This window comes from Diorhabda sublineata, chromosome 5 (genome assembly GCF_026230105.1).
Source record: "Diorhabda sublineata isolate icDioSubl1.1 chromosome 5, icDioSubl1.1, whole genome shotgun sequence".
NCBI classification, from domain to species: domain Eukaryota; kingdom Metazoa; phylum Arthropoda; class Insecta; order Coleoptera; family Chrysomelidae; genus Diorhabda; species Diorhabda sublineata.
Window position 1 is genome coordinate 20,589,092 of NC_079478.1, and position 21,627 is coordinate 20,610,718.

The 21,627-nt window shown below is 35.1% G+C and overlaps 1 protein-coding gene across 1 annotated transcript in view; it reads left to right on the forward strand.

Annotated features, from left to right (window-relative positions):
* The window catches only part of LOC130443936 (dynein axonemal heavy chain 7), a 40,700-nt gene that overhangs the window by 5,253 nt on the left and 13,820 nt on the right, over window positions 1–21,627 (forward strand). Inside the window, exons 9-40 of the mRNA XM_056778837.1 lie at window positions 12–218; window positions 270–564; window positions 620–862; window positions 973–1,142; window positions 2,709–2,862; window positions 2,924–3,587; window positions 4,308–4,423; window positions 4,492–4,633; window positions 6,534–6,670; window positions 6,729–6,831; window positions 6,886–7,024; window positions 7,075–7,229; window positions 7,361–7,506; window positions 7,566–7,814; window positions 8,947–9,107; window positions 9,241–9,412; window positions 9,468–9,650; window positions 11,586–11,939; window positions 12,002–12,199; window positions 13,042–13,162; window positions 13,294–13,469; window positions 13,526–13,677; window positions 15,784–15,931; window positions 16,773–16,982; window positions 17,046–17,218; window positions 17,272–17,501; window positions 18,314–18,639; window positions 18,695–18,924; window positions 19,332–19,740; window positions 19,946–20,171; window positions 21,182–21,387; window positions 21,443–21,578. Coding sequence (XP_056634815.1) covers window positions 12–218; window positions 270–564; window positions 620–862; window positions 973–1,142; window positions 2,709–2,862; window positions 2,924–3,587; window positions 4,308–4,423; window positions 4,492–4,633; window positions 6,534–6,670; window positions 6,729–6,831; window positions 6,886–7,024; window positions 7,075–7,229; window positions 7,361–7,506; window positions 7,566–7,814; window positions 8,947–9,107; window positions 9,241–9,412; window positions 9,468–9,650; window positions 11,586–11,939; window positions 12,002–12,199; window positions 13,042–13,162; window positions 13,294–13,469; window positions 13,526–13,677; window positions 15,784–15,931; window positions 16,773–16,982; window positions 17,046–17,218; window positions 17,272–17,501; window positions 18,314–18,639; window positions 18,695–18,924; window positions 19,332–19,740; window positions 19,946–20,171; window positions 21,182–21,387; window positions 21,443–21,578 — 6,731 coding nt within the window. The remainder of the gene's footprint in view (window positions 1–11; window positions 219–269; window positions 565–619; window positions 863–972; window positions 1,143–2,708; window positions 2,863–2,923; window positions 3,588–4,307; window positions 4,424–4,491; window positions 4,634–6,533; window positions 6,671–6,728; window positions 6,832–6,885; window positions 7,025–7,074; window positions 7,230–7,360; window positions 7,507–7,565; window positions 7,815–8,946; window positions 9,108–9,240; window positions 9,413–9,467; window positions 9,651–11,585; window positions 11,940–12,001; window positions 12,200–13,041; window positions 13,163–13,293; window positions 13,470–13,525; window positions 13,678–15,783; window positions 15,932–16,772; window positions 16,983–17,045; window positions 17,219–17,271; window positions 17,502–18,313; window positions 18,640–18,694; window positions 18,925–19,331; window positions 19,741–19,945; window positions 20,172–21,181; window positions 21,388–21,442; window positions 21,579–21,627) is intronic.

The following is a 21,627-nucleotide window of genomic DNA, read 5'->3' on the forward strand; positions in this document are numbered from 1 at the left end:
ATTTTTTATAGGTATTTATACATGCCTAAAGTTCTTGAGGAGCATCGCCAAATGGTGGATCAAAAAATGGAGGAATTCCAAGTGTTGCTGGCCCAAAAGATAGAGAAATTCAAAGAGGAATTAGAAATGTATGCGAAAATGGTGGACGAACTTGAAAACAACGGTAACATCGACGAATTACCGAAGTACCACAAAAAAGCTACAAAACTCGACGAAAGGTAAACTAAATAAAAACGTTTAATTTCAATAAAACATTTCGATTATTTTAGATTAATACACGCAATGGCTAAAATCGATAGTTTCAACGAAGAAGAAGCGGCTTTCGGTTTCGAATTATCTCAATATCCATTAAGGAAACAAGTCCACGATAAATTAGCTCCGTACAAAAAATTATACGACAATTCCGTGGAGTTTTTACAAAAATACGAAATGTGGATGAAATCTCGAGTGGGAAGTTACGATCCCGAAATAATCGAAAGCGACGTCGGTACTTATTATCGAAACGTTTATAAATTGGAAAAATTGTTTTCCGATCGACCGGCCACTCAAGAATTAGCAACGACGGTAAATACGCGACACAAATTGGCGTTTTTTTTTTGGAAAAATTCGCTTTTTTTAGGTTAGGGAACAAATAGAAGAGTTCAAAGAACACATGCCGATAATACAAACGTTGGGAAATCCGGGAATGAAGGAACGTCATTGGGAAAAGGTTTCCGAAATCGTGGGATTCCCCATCACGGTCGATGAAAATTTAACGTTGGAAAAAATAATCGATTACGGTCTGGATGATTATTTCGAGAAATTCGAAGCGATTTCGGAGGCGGCTACCAAGGAAAACAATTTAGAGAAGAATTTATCCAAGGTAAAATTACGAAATCGTACTTTATACCGAGGTTAATACTAAACAAATATGCCCGAAGCGCGTTTTTGTTCATATTGATATTTCCACGTATCGATTTTATGAAATTACAGATGTTGGGAGAATGGCAGGACGTAGAATTCAGCGTTTTGGTTTACAAAGATACAGGAACTTATATTATTTCCGCCGTCGACGATATACAAGTTTTATTAGATGATCATATAGTCAAAACGCAAACAATGAAAAATTCGCCTTATATCAAACCATTCGAAAAGGAAACTCTGTAAGTATCAACAAATCGATCGTTAATTTCATAGTTTTATATACGTTAATGGTAGAAAGTTATAACCAACAAATTAGAAGTACTCAAAGGCGTTGATCTCTGGACCCGCGAGACATCGATCAGAGGTTAGTTAATTCGACTTCTACCGATACATTTTGGGTCGCAGCAGCTAAAAAAATTCTTTATGACTACTTTTAAAAAACGTTTTATAAACTTCATTTTTTGTTTGAAATGTTTTTCTCTAAAATCAATATTTTCGAAGATATTTGACACTTTGTTTACATTAGGTGAGGTTAGTTATTCGACTTCTACCGATATATTTAGGGTCATAGTAGCCAAAAAACAGGTTTACGTGAAAGTTGTATATAAATTTTTTTCAAGAACGTTTGATGAACTCCATTTTTTGTTTGAAACTTTTTTCTCTAAAATTAATATTTTCGAAGATATTTAGTTAGTTAAATCGATATCTACAGATATATTTAGGGTCATTACTTACAAAAAAATAGGTTTTTGTGAAAAATGTCTATGGCCTTTTTTATAGAATTTTTAATGAACTTCATTTTTTGCTTGAAGCTTTTTTGTCTAAAATTGATATTTTCGAAGTTATTTGACCCTTTTTTTTTGATTAGGTGAGGTTAGTTAATTAGACTTCTACCGATATATTTTCGGCCACGGCAGCCAAAAAATTGGTTTACGTGGAAATTGTTCATAACTTTTTTTATAGAATTTCTAATGAACTTCAATTTTTGTTCGAAAAATTTTTCTGTAAAATCAATATATTCGAAGATATTTGATTGTTTAGATTAGGTGAAGTTAGTTAATTTGCTCCTACCGATATATTTTGAGTCTTAACAGCCAAAAAAAAATAGGTTTTCGTGAAAAATGTCTATAGCCTTTTTTATAGAATTTTTAATGAACTTCATTTTTTCTTTGAAACATTTTTCTCTAAAATTTCAACCGATGGTTCTCTCGATAACCTCCCTGATTATTTTTATCGAAAACGCGGTTCTGGAAGAAAAAGCTGCGCTCCCTAGAGAGTTGATCGATTCATAGTGACCATATCACTTAGTAATCGCTCCTAATTGGTGTTCAAGTCCAACAAAACCTCAAAGAAACGCGAGTTGTAGCTGTAAGGACATTCAGAAGAATGTAACCTAAAAAACGTCCAGCCTCAAATTAGATCCAGTCCATTGAGTGATTGAATGCGCTAGTTTGATGGTGGAGTCTGAGTTTACGGAAGACCTGGAGGAATATTCGTGCTCCACAAAAGGAACCGTGTTCTTTTGGAGGAGGGACATTCCAATTGAAGCAAAAAACCCAATTGGTTTTTATTACTGACGATGCAGCTAGGATTTAACTAAATTTTGATTCTTTAAGCTTTTTATACTTTCTTAATCTAGTTTTTGATGGAATGGGGTTTATACGAGCTTCCAGAATGGTTTTTTCTACTGAAGATACATTAAAAACCAAATGGAGTTGCGTGGAAAGTTGTGATGAATCAATAAAGTTCAAGGTGTTTACCAAACTAAACTGTGTATAACCAATGGATTCTATATTGTGTTTCAGAGCATGGGAAGCGAAATTACAGCTGCTACAGGAAATTCTAGACGAATGGTTGAAGGTACAATCTACTTGGATGTACTTAGAACCAATTTTTTCATCTCCGGATATCCAACAACAAATGCCAGAAGAAGGTAGACGTTTCAGCGCCGTCGATAAGGTAATTACACCTTTATAATTAGCGTTTTCATTTTTATTAGCTGTTTTAATATATATTGTAGATTTGGAGAGATTTGATGAAAACTGTATACGCGGATCCGAAAGTACTTTCCGTAGCGGAAATAGACAAAATGTCGGAACGTTTAAAGAAATGCAACAGTCTCCTTGATCTAATCCAAAAAGGTTTGAACGATTATTTGGAAAAGAAGAGATTGTTCTTCCCAAGATTCTTCTTCTTATCCAACGACGAATTATTGGAAATTTTATCGGAAACCAAAGATCCTACTAGAGTCCAACCGCATCTCAAAAAATGCTTCGAAGGTATAGCCAAACTCACGTTTACCGAAGAATTGGACGTTACGCATATGAAATCTAGCGAAGGCGAGGTCGTACCTCTGGTAGACGTCATACAAACCGCTCTGGCTAGAGGACAAGTCGAAAAATGGCTGGTGGAATTGGAAACCGATATGAAGAAATCCGTACACAACATGGTTAGAGCTTCGATCGAAGATTACCCTTTAAGACCTCGAGAACAGTGGGTGTTGAAATGGCCGGGACAATGTATACAGAGCGTCGGTTGTACTTTTTGGACTACCGAAGTTACCGTAGCCATCGGGGGCGGTTTATCCGATCTCAAATCCTATTTGGATAAATGTAATAATCAGATAGCGAAAATTGTGGATTTAGTCAGGGGTAAATTGAACGCCCAAAACAGGATAACTTTGGGTAAGTTTACACCTCAAACTAATCACAAAATCTTCTTTTCCTTTCATATAATGTACACCCCTCGGCTGTGCCTGTCTGCCCTACGACGATTTGTAATACCATCACTTTGATATCTCTTATATAATCCAGTATGTGCCAATGATCTCTTCAGCGTTTTGTGCTGTGTTTGTCCAACGTACGACAATTTGTAATAACAACATTTTAAAATCTACTATATCAGATTTCATTTGAGTCTCTTTCTTTTCTTAGTCTCTGTCTTTTATCAAACGCTTCTTTCCTCATATTTGAGCAATTAATTGGGCGAATTACGTGTCTGGTTATATATCCCACGATGGGTCCTCGTTGATGGTCTTTTCGACTTTTGTATCGATCTTAAGTCTAAACGAAAGTTTGCTCGGTCTAAAGTCTGATCTAATCCAGTCAGTGAGTCGAAAATAATTGTTTTCCTAGGAGTCGCTTCCATAAAATTCCATGCTTCTTTATTATTTATCATATTGTATCTAAATTTACACGTGTAGGACCACGTCAAGTCTATCCCTGAACCCCAGGAGGTGTTAAATATCGGAAAATTGATGAATTTATCGTCTACTGCTTTTGGTCGCCCATATCCATGGTTTTTTTCGCTGGTACGATCATATATTTCGTTCCTGGTGCCTAACATGAAGAAATAGTTTTATTTCAAAACAAATTATTTAATTCCGAACCTTATTTATATTCCAGGAGCTTTGGTTGTATTGGACGTCCATGCCAGAGATGTATTATCTGGATTGATAACTGAAGGGGTGAAAAATACCCACGATTTCAAATGGTTATGTCATTTGAGGTACTATTGGGAGGTAAATCAATTTATTGAACGTTTCGATTCGAACTACTTGATTTAAATCGAGATTAATTATCGTTTCAGGAAGGGCAAATGATCACGTCAATGATTAATAGTACTTTGAAGTACGGTTATGAATATTTGGGTAATACCCCGAGGCTTGTCGTCACTCCTCTCACCGATAGATGTTATAGGACTTTGTTTGGAGCCCTACATCTCCATTTAGGTATTTGAAATCAAATTTTTCATCGTTTCACTAGTAAATTGATCGAAATTTATGAAATATCAAGTTTAGCTCAAGCTCAATAATTGTAGCTTAAAATTTAGAATTAAGTTCATCGTACCCTCCGTATCAAGATCTACGTGATCGCAAGGTGCACAAATTGGTTTAGGGGTGAAAACCGCCCTGTTAGCGAAAAATATTAATTAAATAGTTTTTTCTACTTTTTTTCAATTCAAATGCTTTTCGTTTATGCAGCATAAATATTTTAGCATATTGTATAATAGAAAATTTATATATTTTGAAGTGTCAACCCTTAAAAATCGTTATAAACTTCTCTTTTAATGAAAATAATATAAGAAAGTTTTTTAACGATTTAAAATGTTGCAATTTTATTTTTACCGTGAAAAATTCGTAGAATTTTAATAAAAGAGAATAAAATGAAAATAAATCTAATAATTGCCAGCTTTTAGATTTTGTATTCTTTTTGTTATGTCTTGTGTCTACTTAAAGTAATTTTTAATTGTTTATATCCTGTCAAACCTTAAGAACCACCCCTTTGATAAAAAATAGAAAAAAAAATTTTAATGTTTGGATTTTGAATTTTTTCGGTATTCAAGTGTATTTACTAAACACGAAGTGATTTTTTATTTTCTACACCCTGATACCCCTTTACCAAGATTATAAGTATATCATTTCTTGGTACTCTCAAATTTACTTAAAGGCAAGTTAGAATCGATAAAAAAATCCGTACAACAAAATTTGAAACTTTTTCATAACCTATAATCACACAAAATTTTTTTTATTTTTTATGTAACTCCATTAATTTTGAAACTATCACATCATACAATTTGAAATCATACCATTTCAAAGGCAATTTTCAGGGCTACAAGTTTATGTATGCTAGAAGGGCTTGAGATTTTCCTCATTTTATTAATAAAGGATCAAAGGGCTGTGGACAAGCAATCCTCGTCTATAGTGACAGATTAATTTGGTCATAACTCCGTTAATTTTTATGCTACAAAAAAAAATAAACAAAGGAAAATAATCGTCATGAAAAATGCTTCAATTTGACTATTTGTTTCAGTATCTTCTATAGTTATGGAGAAAAAATGAGGAAAAATTTTTTTTTAAAAATCAAAAAAAAGTATTATTTAATACTCATTTTTTTCAAAATTGTGCATTTCTAATTCTAATTCTCAGATGTCATGAATAATATGAAAATAAAGTATTTTGTACAAGGAATAAGTTTAATTTTGATTTTTATTGAAATGTCGTTAGTTTTAGTGCATTTTTTTAATTTAATTATTTTACATCATATCTCATAGAAATTTTAGTCGAAACGACTTTTATTAGTAATCATTCGAAAGGTCTTTTTAAGCTCTTTAAAAAGTATCCTACGACTTTTTGTTGAAAAATTTACCATTTTCCCGTTATTTGAGGTCAATTACGTAAAACAAAAGCTATTCAAATACCTATAACTTGCTTTAGGTACAACATTAAGATCTTAAAATATAGTTTAATTTATTTGTTTTTTATAAGCTTCATTTTTGTTAATTACACTTTTTCGATAAAACGCATAATTACCGAGTTATACGCAAAAAACTATTAAAAAATATGGTTTTTTTGACGAAAAATCGTATTTTACAATTGCGAATAACTCGAAAACTATTGATCTGGCGAAAAAAAAGTTATACGATATTTTTCATTTTAAATTTGGTGATATTTCGATTTCTGGGGTTATTTTGGATGATATCCCTCCCGGTGATCAAAATTTCAAATAAATCGGTACTGCATTAAAGAATTCGAAAGGAAAATAATTGCAAACCTGTTTTAGAAAATGTTAGGTTTGAAATTTTAAAAAATAAAAAAATAAATTATACTAAAATACTGTTTATACTGTTAGGTGGAGCTCCTGAAGGTCCTGCAGGTACTGGGAAAACGGAAACCACGAAAGATTTAGCAAAAGCAGTAGCTAAACAATGTGTGGTATTCAATTGCTCGGATGGATTGGATTACATCGCTTTGGGGAAATTTTTCAAGGTTTCCATCACGTTTAGACGATTTTTCAGTATCGATTTTCATGTTTTTTCATTTTCAGGGCTTAGCATCTTGCGGCGCTTGGTCGTGTTTCGACGAATTCAATCGTATAGATCTGGAAGTACTTTCGGTTGTAGCACAACAAATTTTGACGATCCAGAGAGGTGAAAAAATTCAATTACGCATAAAAAAATGCTAAAACATTTTTTTTTTACAAGGTATCAATTCCGGTAACGAGAAACTTTTATTCGAAGGTACCGAATTGAATTTAGATCCGACGTGCGCGGTTTTCATAACGATGAATCCTGGTTATGCCGGTAGATCCGAATTACCAGATAATTTGAAAGCTCTGTTTAGGTAATTTAAAATAATACCGATTTTATCTATGTTAATATTCCTTTTTTCAGATCCGTAGCTATGATGGTACCCGATTACGCGCTTATATCCGAAATCGAATTGTACGCGTCCGGATTTTTGACAGCCAAACCGCTTTCCGTCAAAATTGTCGCAACTTATAGGTTATGTTCCGAACAATTATCCTCCCAACATCACTACGATTACGGTGAACCGAAATTCCATTCAATTTTTATTTGGCCCTTCGAGTCGGGTACACGTATCCGGCTCGAAGGACCAGACGATTTTGTTCTTATGGTGTAAACTTGTTATTTCATGATTTTTTTTCCGTATATTCAGGAATGAGAGCTGTTAAATCAGTTCTGAGAGCTGCGGGTGCTTTAAAATTGAGGTACCCCAAAGAAAAAGAAGATATTTTAGTACTGAGGTCTATAATAGATATCAATTTGGCCAAATTTTTAGAACAAGACGTTCCTTTATTCGAGGTTAGTACGAATTTTATCAAATTGTATCGTTGAAATTAAAATTAAAACATCGTTTTCAGGGCATAACTTCAGATTTATTTCCGGGGGTAGTACTACCCGAACCGGATTATGTTATTTTGAATAAAGCCGTTAGAGATACGTGTAAAATCAAAAATATACAATGCACGCAGTTTTTTTTACAAAAAGTTCAACAGCTTTACGAAATGATCATCGTCAGACACGGTTTGATGATAGTCGGTTTACCTTTTGCTGGAAAAACTACTTCTTACAGAATATTAGCCGACGCTCTTGGATTGGTCGAGGAACGCGTAAGTATTAAAATTATTTTCGCGAGAATGTACTCGTCTCGTCTCGATCTCGTCTCGATTAACGATCTATTATGTCTCTGATGAACGCAGCGTTTATAGCTGAATATCAATCTCACTTTTTATAGAAATTCCAAAATATCGGTTGGTTGCAGCTGTCAGAAATCTTCGTTTTCTATTACAAACACTCCCAAATGTAGCGCTATGAAGATCCACTTCGAGAAAATGTGTATAGAGGTCTCGTCTTCTGTAAGCAGCGTCTTTAAGTGTCTATTGAAGCACAATTTACATTTTCCTGGTAAAACGTTCTCTTGGATCGAAGATCTCGTAAGAAATAAGCTGTTTTTTCCGAAATTATACTCGTATCGATCTCGTCTCGATCTCGTCTCGACCTCGTCTCGACCTCGTCTCGATCTCGTCTCGATCTCGTCTCGAACTCGTCTCGATCTCGTCTCGATCTCGTCTCGACCTCGTCTCGATCTCGTCTCGATCTCGTCTCGATCTTGTCTCGACTACAACGAGAATACGTACGGTGAAACAAGAGAGTTAAATTTTTTAGGATAACACACAAAAGGTATAAAACTAATAGATTTTTATAAAAATATTTTCATCTAAATCTAATAGAAGATATACGAGGTGTATTAGAAATGTGATTAGGTTTTATTTTGTATAATGTTTCTTCTTGGTAAATCTTTTCGATAGTGATTCAGATCGATATAGACTTATTTTAGTCTTTATCTAAACATTAATGATTTTTTTTAACTAGACAGCTATATCGTCCAATTTGGTTGAAAAATTTTCCTTTATTCCAAAACGATATTTCAATAACGTTTTGTCGTCAAAAAGTCATCAATGCTTTTGGTCAGCTGGAGATTCTTCTTCAGAAAAGTTATTTCGACGATGCAAGATCCGGAATAAATATTGGATGTAATTCAATATTACCAAGTTCTTCAATTTTATTCAAAGTAATTTTCGTCGTCGTCAAATCGATCAAACCATTTTTTTTGTATATATCCCGTCGACTTTACTGAAATGTTTAAACTACCTACAAAATTTTTAAATTTTCCAAAGTTGTATATAAAAGATTTTTTTATGAAACCACGCAAGTACCTTATGTTTTTGACAATTTTCCTAGGGTGGTATGGATGAACACAGAGCCATATATACCGTCATGAACCCCAAGAGTATTACTATGGGTCAGTTATACGGTCAATTTGATCCTGTATCTCACGAATGGTCGGACGGCGTTTTAGCTGTCAGTTTTAGACAGTTCGCTATGTCTACAACAGATGATAGGTAAATACGTTAGTTTTAGTTGTGGGATTGTGACAAAATTAAATAACAAATTGTACTAATACTAATATATTAGAGTTAGTATACTTTGTCATTTAATTTAGCCACAATCCCACAACGAGAATAAAATTTTTAGAAAATGGTTGATTTTCGACGGCCCCGTGGACGCCGTTTGGATAGAAAACATGAATACCGTATTGGACGATAATAAAAAATTATGTTTAATGTCCGGAGAGATTATTCAACTAGCGAACACGACGAATTTGATTTTTGAACCGATGGATTTGGACGTAGCTTCCCCGGCGACGGTTAACACTTTATATATTGTTCAAGATCCTTGCGGTATACCTTATTTGGTTTTAGGTATCGCGTTGCGGAATGATATACATGGAACCGATGACTTTGGGATGGGAACCGTTGTTGACGTCTTGGTTAAACACCCTACCACCGTTATTGAATAACGATTTTTATAAAACTATGATTTTCAATTTATTCATAAGATTTTCAAAACCGCTCGTTTGGTTGGTGAAAAAAGGCGGTCTCAAGGTAATTTTTTTACTGGGGCAACAAAGGCAGAAGAAATCAATGTAAACGTTGATTTCGGAGCCGGTAGATCCACTTTTATAAATGTAGTAGATCAAATTGGAGCTGGTTCTCAAAGAAAACCTTTCAAAGACATTACTTGGTAATTGTAAACGCAACAAGTTTGTTTTATCTACAGTTATTGTACAATATATCTCGTTATTGTTGTGGCAGCCTAGATTCTAATCAAATACATCAATAATTCATTCATTTTGTCAACAAATTCGCCAAGAAGATGAAATCTTCTGGTCCGGTTACAAGGTTAGTCCACCTTGTAAATATAAAACTGCAACCACCGTTGGAAGACTACGTGTATCAAAAGTTCTAAAGGCTGTTTATTTATAGTTTGAGCTGAATCGAGTTTTATCTCGTCCGAAACTGCGATAAATCAATAACCTTTTGAAACAACGACTTTCTCTTAAATAATAAATGAAATTTAACGGTTTTTGCAGCGCCATACCAAAAGAATTAAGAGTTAGAATTAAAGTCTTGAACAGTACTCGTTTCTTTGTGCAATGTGATGAGTTTGTGGGTTCATTTAGCCTCCGAGGGGTCTAAATCTGATTAATAGAGTGTTTCTCAATCAAAAGCATACCAAAAGGTAAGGCCACCTAGTAAATATGAAACTGCGACCACCGTTGGAGGACTAGGTGCATCGATGGTTTTATTGAAGGCTGTTTCTTTATAGTTTGAGCTGTATCGAGTTTTATCTCGTCCGATACTACGATAAATCCATAACCTTTCGAAACAACGACTTTCTCTTAAATAATAAATGAAATTTAACAATTTTTGCAGCGCCATACCAAAAGAATTAAGATTTAGAATTAAAGTCTTGGACAGCACTCTTTTCATCTGTGCAATGTGATGAGTTTTTGGGTTCTTTTAGCTAGCCTCCGAGGGGGCTAAATCTGGTTAATAGAATGTTTCTTAACCAAAAGCAAACTAATAAGTAAGGCCACCTAGTAAATATGAAACGGCGACCACCGTTGGAAGACTAGGTGCATCGGAAGTTCTATTGAAAGGCTATTTCTTTATAGTTTGAGCTGTATCGAGTTTTATCTCGTCCAATACTACGATAAATCAATAATCTTTCAAAAGAACGACTTTCTTTTGAACAATAAATGAAATTTAACGGTTTTTGCAGCGCCATACCAAAAAAATTGAGGCTTAGAATTAAAGTCTTGGACAGCACAAGTTTTTTCGTGCAATGTAATGAATTTTTGGGTTAATTGAAAAATATTTTAGTCTTCGGATGATGAAACGTTCTTCTTATTGACTGTCAATGATGTCTTCATAGTCAAAATCAAATGAGCGTGAGCTACACATGATTAACACGCGTTGATGTTCGAGCTGCACGCTATTCGTAGCGAGCGTGATGCATAAGTGTGTAATTAGCTTTAGGAGATACGAACGAAGCGTTTGGATAGCGCACGCTTCTGGATTTAAGAGGATCTAGTCCAAACAAAGGAATTACAAATATTTTTCAATTTAATCCCTTTTTAGCTTCATATATTTTTTCCAAAATAATCGTCGAGCTTCTCAAAAAAATTTAACCTATTCAACAAGCAATTTTTCTAATCTGGGAATATAAAATAATCCGAGGGGGTTAAATCTGGTTAATAGAGAGTTTCTTAACCAAAAGCAAATCAAAAGGTAATGCTACTTAGTAAATATGAAACTGCAACCACCGTTGGAGGACTAGGTGCAACGAAGGTTCATTTTTACTGGATTTTTTCGCTCATATCTCACAAAATACTTTTAGGATCATAATTTAGTTTCATTAAATTGTTATTTCCATTATACGAAGATTAATTTACGAAAAAGTATATGTTAAATGAATTGTTCGGATGAATAATTAATATTAGTATCGTTTGTTGGAGAGAAATTATTTTTTTTCAGGAAATAGCGCCTTGTCAAGAACATAATCTGTTAAAGGCGACCATGAACTATTTCGATACATTCATGGACGACTTTTACGACGAAAAATATAAAGATCAAGTTTCCGATTTGGACGTTCGAGCTCAAATAGAAGGATCATTTTTTTTTTCTTGTATATGGGGCCTCGGCGGTACTCTCGATATACAGAGTAGACCGAAATTTAATTATCTATTCAGGGCGTTGTTGGAAAAGGATTTTAATCAAGCCGTCAAAGAGGCTATCAACTACCCTTTCGAAATCAACAAACCGGATAAACCTTATATTTTCATGTTGCCCGCCGGGGAGACGTGCTTCGATTACAAATTCATCAAAGAGGTGAGTGAGTGTTGATTTACCGTCCAGTTTTTTTAAAAAATCGAATTTATTTTGCCGTCAAGGGTAAAGGTAAATGGAAAATGTGGTCGGACGATTTGATGTCAGCTCCTCCAATACCTCGAGATATTCCCGTTAATCAAATTATAGTAACGACTGTGGAAACTATTAGAAATATGGCGTTAATGCAACTTTTAGTTCAACATAACAAACCCATGATGGTTATAGGACCCACGGGGACAGGAAAATCAGTATACGTCACGGTGAGTTAAAAATTAAATGGGGTCTATCCCATTGGATTCTTCCATTTGATGCTTTCAATCTGAGTTTGGTTGGCGCGCACAACTTTTGGTAGCCGAAAAATATTTTTTCCTTGATCCTAGTAGCCTTCATGAAGCCTTGTGATGTCGATAATCCTTTTCCGCCTTGGATATAATCCGATTTAGGACTGAAGCTTCTTAATTTCCATGAAGGAGTTCACGTAGCTTAAAGTTTAGGTTAACAAGGTCGATCAAGCTTTTTCCCACCCTCTTTTCGGGGGTAATGTATAGTAATAATAGTGATGGTGGTTTTTGTTTTTCGTTAATCTCTGAATACTCTTCGTTTTCGTTCAATTCAGGATTTAAAACAGGTGTGGCATGGATGTTGATAATCTACGTTCAATTCGGAATCTGGAACGAAACATATTCCACCTTGCAATCCTGATCTACTACCCAGTGATTTTTGAGATGAAGATCGAGATGTGGAAGGTTCAAAACGCTGTGGGGATCAACTTGAGCTTATTGTAGACATTCACAACAGTTTTTATCATTTGGTTTACAGTATCTAAAGTTTATGTACCAAAAAATAGAACTAGAGCTCGAAAAGTGAATGAATGTGAAGGGAATCGTTTATTTGCATGGTTTTGTGACAAATTTCGCCCAAAACTGTGGGTTTCTCTTCAGTTGGAAGAAGATACATCAAAGGACAGTTTTAGTTTTGGTTAGGGATTGTTGAATTCAAAAAGAAATATCATTTATTTGGCACTCTTTAAATATTAATTGTTATAATCATTTTGAATTCGCATTTAGAACCAGATCCGTTCAATCTTTATTGTATTTTGTAGGATTTCCTTTTGAAAAGAAACAGTAAAACTTATATACCTTTGTTCATAAATTTTTCTGCTCAAACGACTGCTAATCAAACGCAAAATATAGTAATGGCGAAATTAGATAAAAGACGAAAAGGTAAATAACAATTTAGTTTCTATTTCGAAACTTTAAAGGCCTATAACTCAGAATCGAGGGGTCGTATTAGAAAATTTTTTTCACATCGCCGGATTATTATGTTGTAATCTCGATCTTGAATCGATTTTTAGGGGTTTTCGGTCCTCCGGTATTAAAGAAATGCGTCATCTTCGTTGATGATGTTAATATGCCAACTAAAGAGGTCTACGGCGCTCAACCGCCAATTGAATTGTTGAGGCAATGGTTCGACCACGAAATGTGGTATGACCTTAAGGATATAATCCCTATGAAGTTAATTGATATACAGGTAACGATTTTTTTTTCCAAATTTACCTCGGAAAAACAAAATTTTTGTTATTTTAGTTTATGTGCGCCATGTGTCCGCCAGGCGGCGGGGGAAATACCATAACCCCGCGATTTTCTCGACATTTTGTTCATTTGTGTATCGACGAGTTTCAGGATTCCGTTTTGGTGAATATTTTCAGCAGGATAATGCTTTGGCACCTCGATACCAGGTGAGGAAACTAAAAATTAGTTTAAAATACTAAAATTACGTGGTTTTTCCAAGATTATGAATTTTTCGTTGCCGCGAATGGAATGGCGTAGAATTCTTTTTTTTACGTGTTGCACACTATATTTTTTCTATGGATGCGTTTTTATGTCGTAGAAACCAAAGAAAATAATAATTTCACTTTGAATTGCATGATAAACAATATTTAGAACCTTCTTGGGATTTGGGTTATCATAAAAATTATGACAAATAATTTTGAACGTATAGAATTGTTATGAAAAGCGGAATATTCTATAGTATCCTCCATAAACGCCTTTTTTTCATATAAAATAATCGCAGATTTTCCATCAAAGATAATTTTGATAAAAAATTCATCTAAATAAAAAATTGAGTATTTCGTATAGGAAAATATAAAAAAATCTTTCCTTTTTTTGCTTATTCATATTTAAAAAGCGTCCTCTTCAGGCTTGGGAACGGGAAAAAGTCGATGAGAATCAAATATGGTGAATACGGTGGATTCAATTCATCCAAGTTTGTTTTTATTGATTTGTAACTAGGTGCGTTGTTTTGACGGATATAATACCATATACATCGAAAAATTTTGGATGTTCTCTACTCTTGAGAGTGTCATCTACAAGCACATCTCCATTTTGCATCGATTAATCTTAGCAAAACACTTTTCAGCCGTTAATTTTTCTTGGGTTTTCAGTTTCGGTAATTGCTTCTTCATTTGAACTAAATTTCTTACGGGAGAACATTTTTTTAAGATCAGCGAATAGCCAGTTAGTCACTAATAGCCAGTTAGTCACTGGGGGCTAGATCTGGATTATACGGTGGATGATGAAGCAATTCGTTCAATTTAACAAACGTTGCGATCGATTTGTAAATCGAATACTGAAGATGAATTAACGCACTAAATTGTTTTTCAAATAACAAAAGTAGCTTCATTTAAATGGCTGTATCTTTTGTTGTTGAATGTTGGTACTACATAAATGTCAAATGGATTTGACAGAAGCAACACCATCTGTGTGTCAGTCACACGACTTATTGAGTGATGCATATTAAGAATTGTATCGAAATCGAAATTATTTGATATTTTTCACCCCTTGGTAAATATACGTCTCTGTTTTTCGTTGTAGACTACAACTCATGGATTTTCATTGAAATTCCTTGCGTACTTGACGATACGTCAAAAGACGAAGTTTATTTCGACATTATTACGTTTTTACTAAAAGTTATTTTTCATCTTATAAAGGTCAAACGAAGCGAGCGTCGATTTAATTTTTCCATAGAAAAAAAACTTTGTCGCAGGATAGGACTAGATAAAATAATTTTTTTTTCAAGGTTTAGGTGTGTATCCGATGATTGATACCTTTTCGCTAGCTTTTAATATACGTCTTGTATATTAGAAAAACTCAATTTAGTAATTCTAGAGGAATCTATAGTCAATATTGAGCAAAAATTGATTATCCAAAAAAAATTTGGCTCTATTTTTAATAATTCCGTTGGAATTAAAGAAAAGTTCATGATGTTTAAATCGAATCACAAAATTAAACATTCCCCAACCTTTTTATCAATTCACACTTTGATTCATCAATTTTGGCAAATGCTTTAACGGATGTGGAACCTGATGCGTTATCTTGATGAAACAACAATTTTTTCTTAGTCAAAAACGTTGCAATTATCCCGCGTGCTGTCTAAAAACCAGAAGCTATGTAGATGGAACTATCTTTGACTCGTTTGGAGCAGCTACTCCCTTTCGAACTCATTGTTTTGATTCCTATTTTGTTTTTTGCGTGAAGTTTCATCCATGGTTATGAAACTACTTTATTTCCGTGTGAAACACTCGATGGAAACATCTTCACGAAGGTGGTTTTGCTCCATTGTGAGCAAATGCTTTCTCGACGAGTCCAAATTTTCGGTTAATACGCAATTTTTGAAACGCCTACTATGTTTGCAAGCTCGCGATTTTCAATCGACGATCGTCCAGTGTATTTTCCTCAGCATTTCTGGAGTCGTGACTTTATTTGGTCGACCGCTACGATGATGATCTAGGGAGTTGGTAGGACCTCGTTGAAACACAATATTTTACTGTTCCATTTCGTTCCAGAGGATTTTCCAAAGATTTCGATCCGTGCATAGAACAGATAGTTTATGCAACTTTGGAGGTTTACAAGCAGGCCCGTTTGAATTTGCTTCCGACTCCAGCTAAATCCCACTACCTATTCAATTTGAGAGACTTCTCAAGGGTCATACAGGTGAGGGGATTTTTTTTACAAAACTTTCTAATTGTAATTTCATCTTTAAGTTTTTATTATAAAAAGTGTGCTAGAGAAATCAATCTACCATCATTGTTTGACAGGAATTATTTTATGTCATTTAATGACCTGGCGTTGTTATTCCTAGCTGCAAGAAGCAGTTTCTTCATTAACTCCTATCATAGTTTCCTGGTGCGTCGCTGCTGGTGGCAGCTGTCATTTAATGACTTGGAGTTGACGCAACCAGTTAACGTTGAAGGATTTGTCGATGACTTCTTAGGCTAACAGCGATGCTAGAAAATTTGAAAAATTAACAATATGGAGATCGATCCACGGAGAAACCACGTCGATAGATGGAAATCAACTTCGAAGAGATCACCCGGCAGAATCGAGACGTTTCTTCATGCCACAGTTTCCTGGTGAGTCACGACTGCTGGTAGAGGCTGTTTGAACGATAGATTGTTCAAGTAAAGTTGAATTCTGGCCAATTTTATCTGGAAGTACTGAACTAGACATATAGATATCAATTCTCGTTGTAGTACTTGAAGGTTTTCTCTAAGACGCCTATGAAAAGCTCCAGGAGTCATCTGCTTGTGGAAACTCTTAGGATCATACGTCGTCGAACGTCTTCTCAAAATCTATGAAGACCAATACTAATCGTAGCTTGTATGCACTAAGTTTATAAACGTAGTGATGATGATGGTTTGGGAATCATTTATCTTAACGTGTACAGCTTCTCCAAATGGAAAATACTTTATTTCATACTTATTTCGAACCTTATATTGAGTATGTAGATTGTGTTGGAAGGAAAATCTGCTACAGGACGAAATATGATTTACAGGGTGTTTTACTTTCTGTTCCCGAAGCCATGGAAGATCTCATGGCTATAAAAAGGTTATGGGTGCACGAAGTACTAAGAGTTTATTATGATAGACTCGTTGATGATGCCGATAGAACTTGGATAGTACAAGAATTAAGAGTGGTGTGTAAACAACAACTGGAAGAAGACATGGACGAACTTTTCGCTAGATTGAAGAGACCTAATTATCCGGTTAGAAGATGATGATGAAATAAAATTAATTGTTGTTGATATATTTATTTTTTTTGATGATAGATTGATGAAACGGATTTACGGAAATTATTGTACTGCGATTTCGCTAATCCAAAAGCAGATCAAAGACATTACATCGAAGTACTAGATTTGGAACAACTGACCGCCATAGTCGAAGGTTATTTAGCTGAATTCAATAATATGTCGAAGAAACCCATGAATTTGGTATTATTCAGGTAAAATTCGAGTTTATGTTTCGAATTTTGGTTATAAATTAAGTTGGTTTTAGGTTTGCGATTGAACATTTATCGAAAATATGTAGGATATTGAAATCGCCGAGGAGTCACGGGTTGTGCGTCGGTGTAGGAGGATCGGGAAGACAATCGTTGACGAGATTGGCTGCGCATATTGCGGAATACGATCTGTTCCAAGTGGAAATTACCAGACAATACGGAATTAACGAATGGAGAGAAGATGTCAAAGCTATATTGAGAAAAGCCAGCGCGTCAGATTTACATGGCCAGTATTTTTTTTTATTAAATTATCTCAAGCAGTGACTTCAGTACATCGCTTTCTTTGCTTCATCTATCTACCAGAAGAATTCTACGGAGAAGATCTCCGGGAGAACTTATAATTGAAGGAAATATTGCAAATTGCAATCTCAATAGTCAATACTTTAAACCTGGCTGAAGAAAAATGTCTCGAAGTCGATAACTACTGATAGAAAAGAAGAATGCACAAATTTTAATCAAAAAAACACTATAAACATAGACAAAGAGCTGAATAGATGAAATCACTTTGAAAAACTAGACTTGGCAATGCTGCAAAGTCCACAAGAGACTACGAGGGGTATTAGTCGTTAAGAATAAGACACCACTCGATTAAAATCGTTGGAGAATCTCCGGGGGCTAGTTTTACGACCAAAAACGACACTATTTGACTAAAATGGCTGGAGAATCTCCGGGGGTTGATTCTACGAAGAAAAACGATTTGGATCGAAGAGTTTACAAACTTAGCGAAATCCCAGCACTGTATTTAACGATCGTGGTCACTAAGTATTGAAAACCTTGAAGAAAGATATGGAGCTACTACATTTTTAGTAAATAAAAATGCTGAAAGAACGGGATGATTTTGAAAGAACACACGCCCTGTATATATCCTGTTCGGAAGAGTTTTTATCAAGATATCACGTATTTCGAACGCCGTTTGGAGTTTAGTGAGACATAAACATTAAATAAAATGTGATAGGGTTAAATTTTGTAGTTTGATTTAATATAATTATACCTGCATGAATTAGATATTGATCAATCAATCTTCTGGTTACCTTTTAGGCGTTTTCTTATTTTCTGACACCCAAATAAAAGAAGAAGCTTTTTTGGAAGACGTTAGTAACTTGATGAATTCCGGCGAGGTGCCAAATATTTTCACCACCGAAGAAAAATTAGAACTTTGCGAAAAAATGAGACAATTGGATAGACAAAGAGATAAATCTTTACAAACGGACGGAAGTCCTCCGGCTCTATTTAATTTTTTCGTACAAATCACTCGAGAACAATTGCATTTGATTTTAACAATGAGTCCTATAGGTGAAGGATTCAGGACTAGAGTTAGAAAATTCCCTGCTTTGGTAAACTGTTGTACTATCGATTGGTTTCAGGTAAATAAATGGCGTAATCGATTGGATAATTTTTTTTATACGAAATTATTTATAGGCTTGGCCTGAAGATGCTTTATTAGCCGTAGCTACCAGATTTTTAAGCGAAATCGAACTCACAGATACAGAACGGGAAGTTTGCATCGATATGTGTCAAATATTTCACGTGTCCACTCAAAAATTATCAGACGAATTTTTTATGAGATTGAATAGACATAATTACGTAACCCCCACGTCGTATTTAGAAATGATAAATACTTTTAAAACATTTTTATATAAAAAAAGAAAGTAAGTTGTTTAGTACGTGCATTCGTGAGCAATAAAAATCGACTCGAATCGCAATATTCCGCGAAAGTCTCGTCGAAACCATCCAATACCTTCCCCCCGAAACTACATTTCGCTTGGCGAATCGTAGACGATCTCTAGGTGGGTTGGGGGTGCTTTGAGACCTTTTTGACTCAAGATTTTTATTTTATTTTGATATGTTTCCAGATTTCATTCCGAAAAATGAAATTTCTTGCTCAGTTTTTTTGACGGCGATTGGAAATCGATTTTGTCGCTCACAAATAAACAATTAACGAATAATATAATTTCGTTGAACAGGGATTAAATAAAATGTGATAGGGTTAAATTTTGTAGTTTGATTTAATATAATTATACCTGCATGAATTTTATATTGATCTTCTGGTTAACAGGGAAGTTCTTCAAGGTAAACAAAGATACGAAATCGGTTTGGAAAAATTGGAGAGCGCCGGCGCCGAAGTGGCGGTTATGCAGGCGGCGTTAGAAGCGCTACAACCCCAATTGGTCGTAGCCGCTGCTAAAGTCGAAGAAACGATGAAAATCGTCGAAGCCGAATCTCAAGAAGCCGATATAGTCGCCAGGCATATACAAGAAGACGAAGCGGTAGCTAACGAACAAGCCAGAGAAGCGCAAGCTATTAAAGACGATTGCGATGCTAATTTAGCCGAAGCTATGCCTATTTTGAACGCCGCTTTGGCCGCTTTGAACACTCTAACTCCTGCTGATATTAGCGTTGTTAAAACTATGAAGAATCCACCGAAAGGAGTGAAGCTGGTGATGGAAGCAGTTTGTATATTGAAGGTAATCATCATATGGTTCCAAAAGTACCTGGTCTGATCTACAGATAGCGGTAGTTGAGCTTGCTTAGTAGAAAACTTCGTTGTAGTTTTACTAATCATTAAATTCGTTATTTTCCTCCTTTATCTTTTCAAGAGAATATAGTTTTTTTCGTTGCTCGTAATCTCTTATTAATGACAATTAATTATAACGTCAAATATTTCAACAGGACGTGAAACCACAGAGGGTTCCAGCTCCTAGTGGTATCGGTCAAGTGGACGATTATTGGGGTCCTTCTCTGAAAGTTCTCAGCGATATTAAATTTTTGGAAAGTCTCATTCTTTTCGATAAGGACAACATCCCTCCGAGGATAATGGATAAATTGAGGCATCAAATTTTGAACGACGAAAATTTTGATCCCGATAAAATTAAATCTGCTTCGACAGCGGCAGAAGGTAAAAAAAATATTTCTATGCTCTTTGTTTTACTTTCTATGAAGCTGAGATGTTGAGAGTAAATTATCTTCATATCAACATCTTTAAAGAGTCATGTCCAGGTGCTTCGGGAATGGCTACCACGGGTCAAAACCACGATTTCCTATTGGCAGACATCTATTTCAATATGCACGACATTTTAACCATTTCAAAATAACTGAAGAGCAAGTTATTGTTGAAGTTTCAGCCGGATCGGACATGTAGTTTTATTTTTCGGAAAGGAAACTACCAATTTCCTATTCAAGACGCGCCAGATAGCTAAGACTGTAGGCATTTCGAAAAATCTCGTTGGTCATAGTTTGCAACATAGAATTTTTGTAGTGATAAAGATTAATGACTCTAGACATCGAGCTCAATCGTAGGACCACCAATGCGAAGTTGTTTGAGCGTAATCCGTCGTTTTTTGATAGTCTACAGAACATGGATCCACCGGTGGACACGATATATCAAAAAACAATCAAAACATTGGGATTTAATCGGGAAACTAGCTCCCAAGATGACGCAAAATGACAGGAGAGGTTACGGCAACCAGGATTCATAAATTATGATCCGTATAACCGTCGAAGAAGTCGATTTGACCAAGGCCAGATTAAGATTTATAAGGCCCGGGGCTAAAATAATGACGGGGCCCCCTTAAGGAATTCGAAAACCCGGAAAAATTCACAAAATAATATCAATACGTTAGATTTGTGGTATCAACACAACAAAAAATACAGAATGATTTCCAAATGATGGGACCCTCTTGGACCTGGGGCCCGGGGCTATAGCCCCCCCAAGCCCCTAGCTTAATCCGGCCCTGGTTTTGACTCTTGGTGCTCAAAATGTTGAATATATGACGTTTTTTTTAAATTTGTTAAACAACCAACATCAAACATTTCGGTTTCTTAATATCGTTAAATGCCGGTTTGTTGGGTATGACGTCATTGTATAGGTAAAATTGATTTGGGGTGCATTATATTGACGTTTTTTAGGTTTATGTAAATGGGTAATCGCTATTTCGAAATACGATAAAGTCGCCAAAGTCGTGGCACCGAAAAAAGCGGCGCTAGCTATTGCCGAAGGTCAATTAGCCGCGGCTATGGCCGATTTGGAAATAAAAAGGGGACAATTGCGCGAAGCCCTAGAAAAAGTCGCCAAACTCGAAGCTAAATTAGAGCAAGAAAAGAAAAAATTCCAGGTGAAACTATATTCAAATTTTATTCGTATACATTTAAACGTTTTCGTTATTTCAGACTTTGACAGATGAAGTGAATCTCTGTCAATTGAAATTACAAAGGGCGGAAGAGTTAATTGGTGGATTGGGTGGAGAAAAATCTAGATGGAGACAGATAGCTAAAGATCTCGGGGAAAAATATTTCATACTAACAGGTAACAAGTCTGTTTCTCAAATTTGAGCTGGTTTCCTCGAATTTGGCGT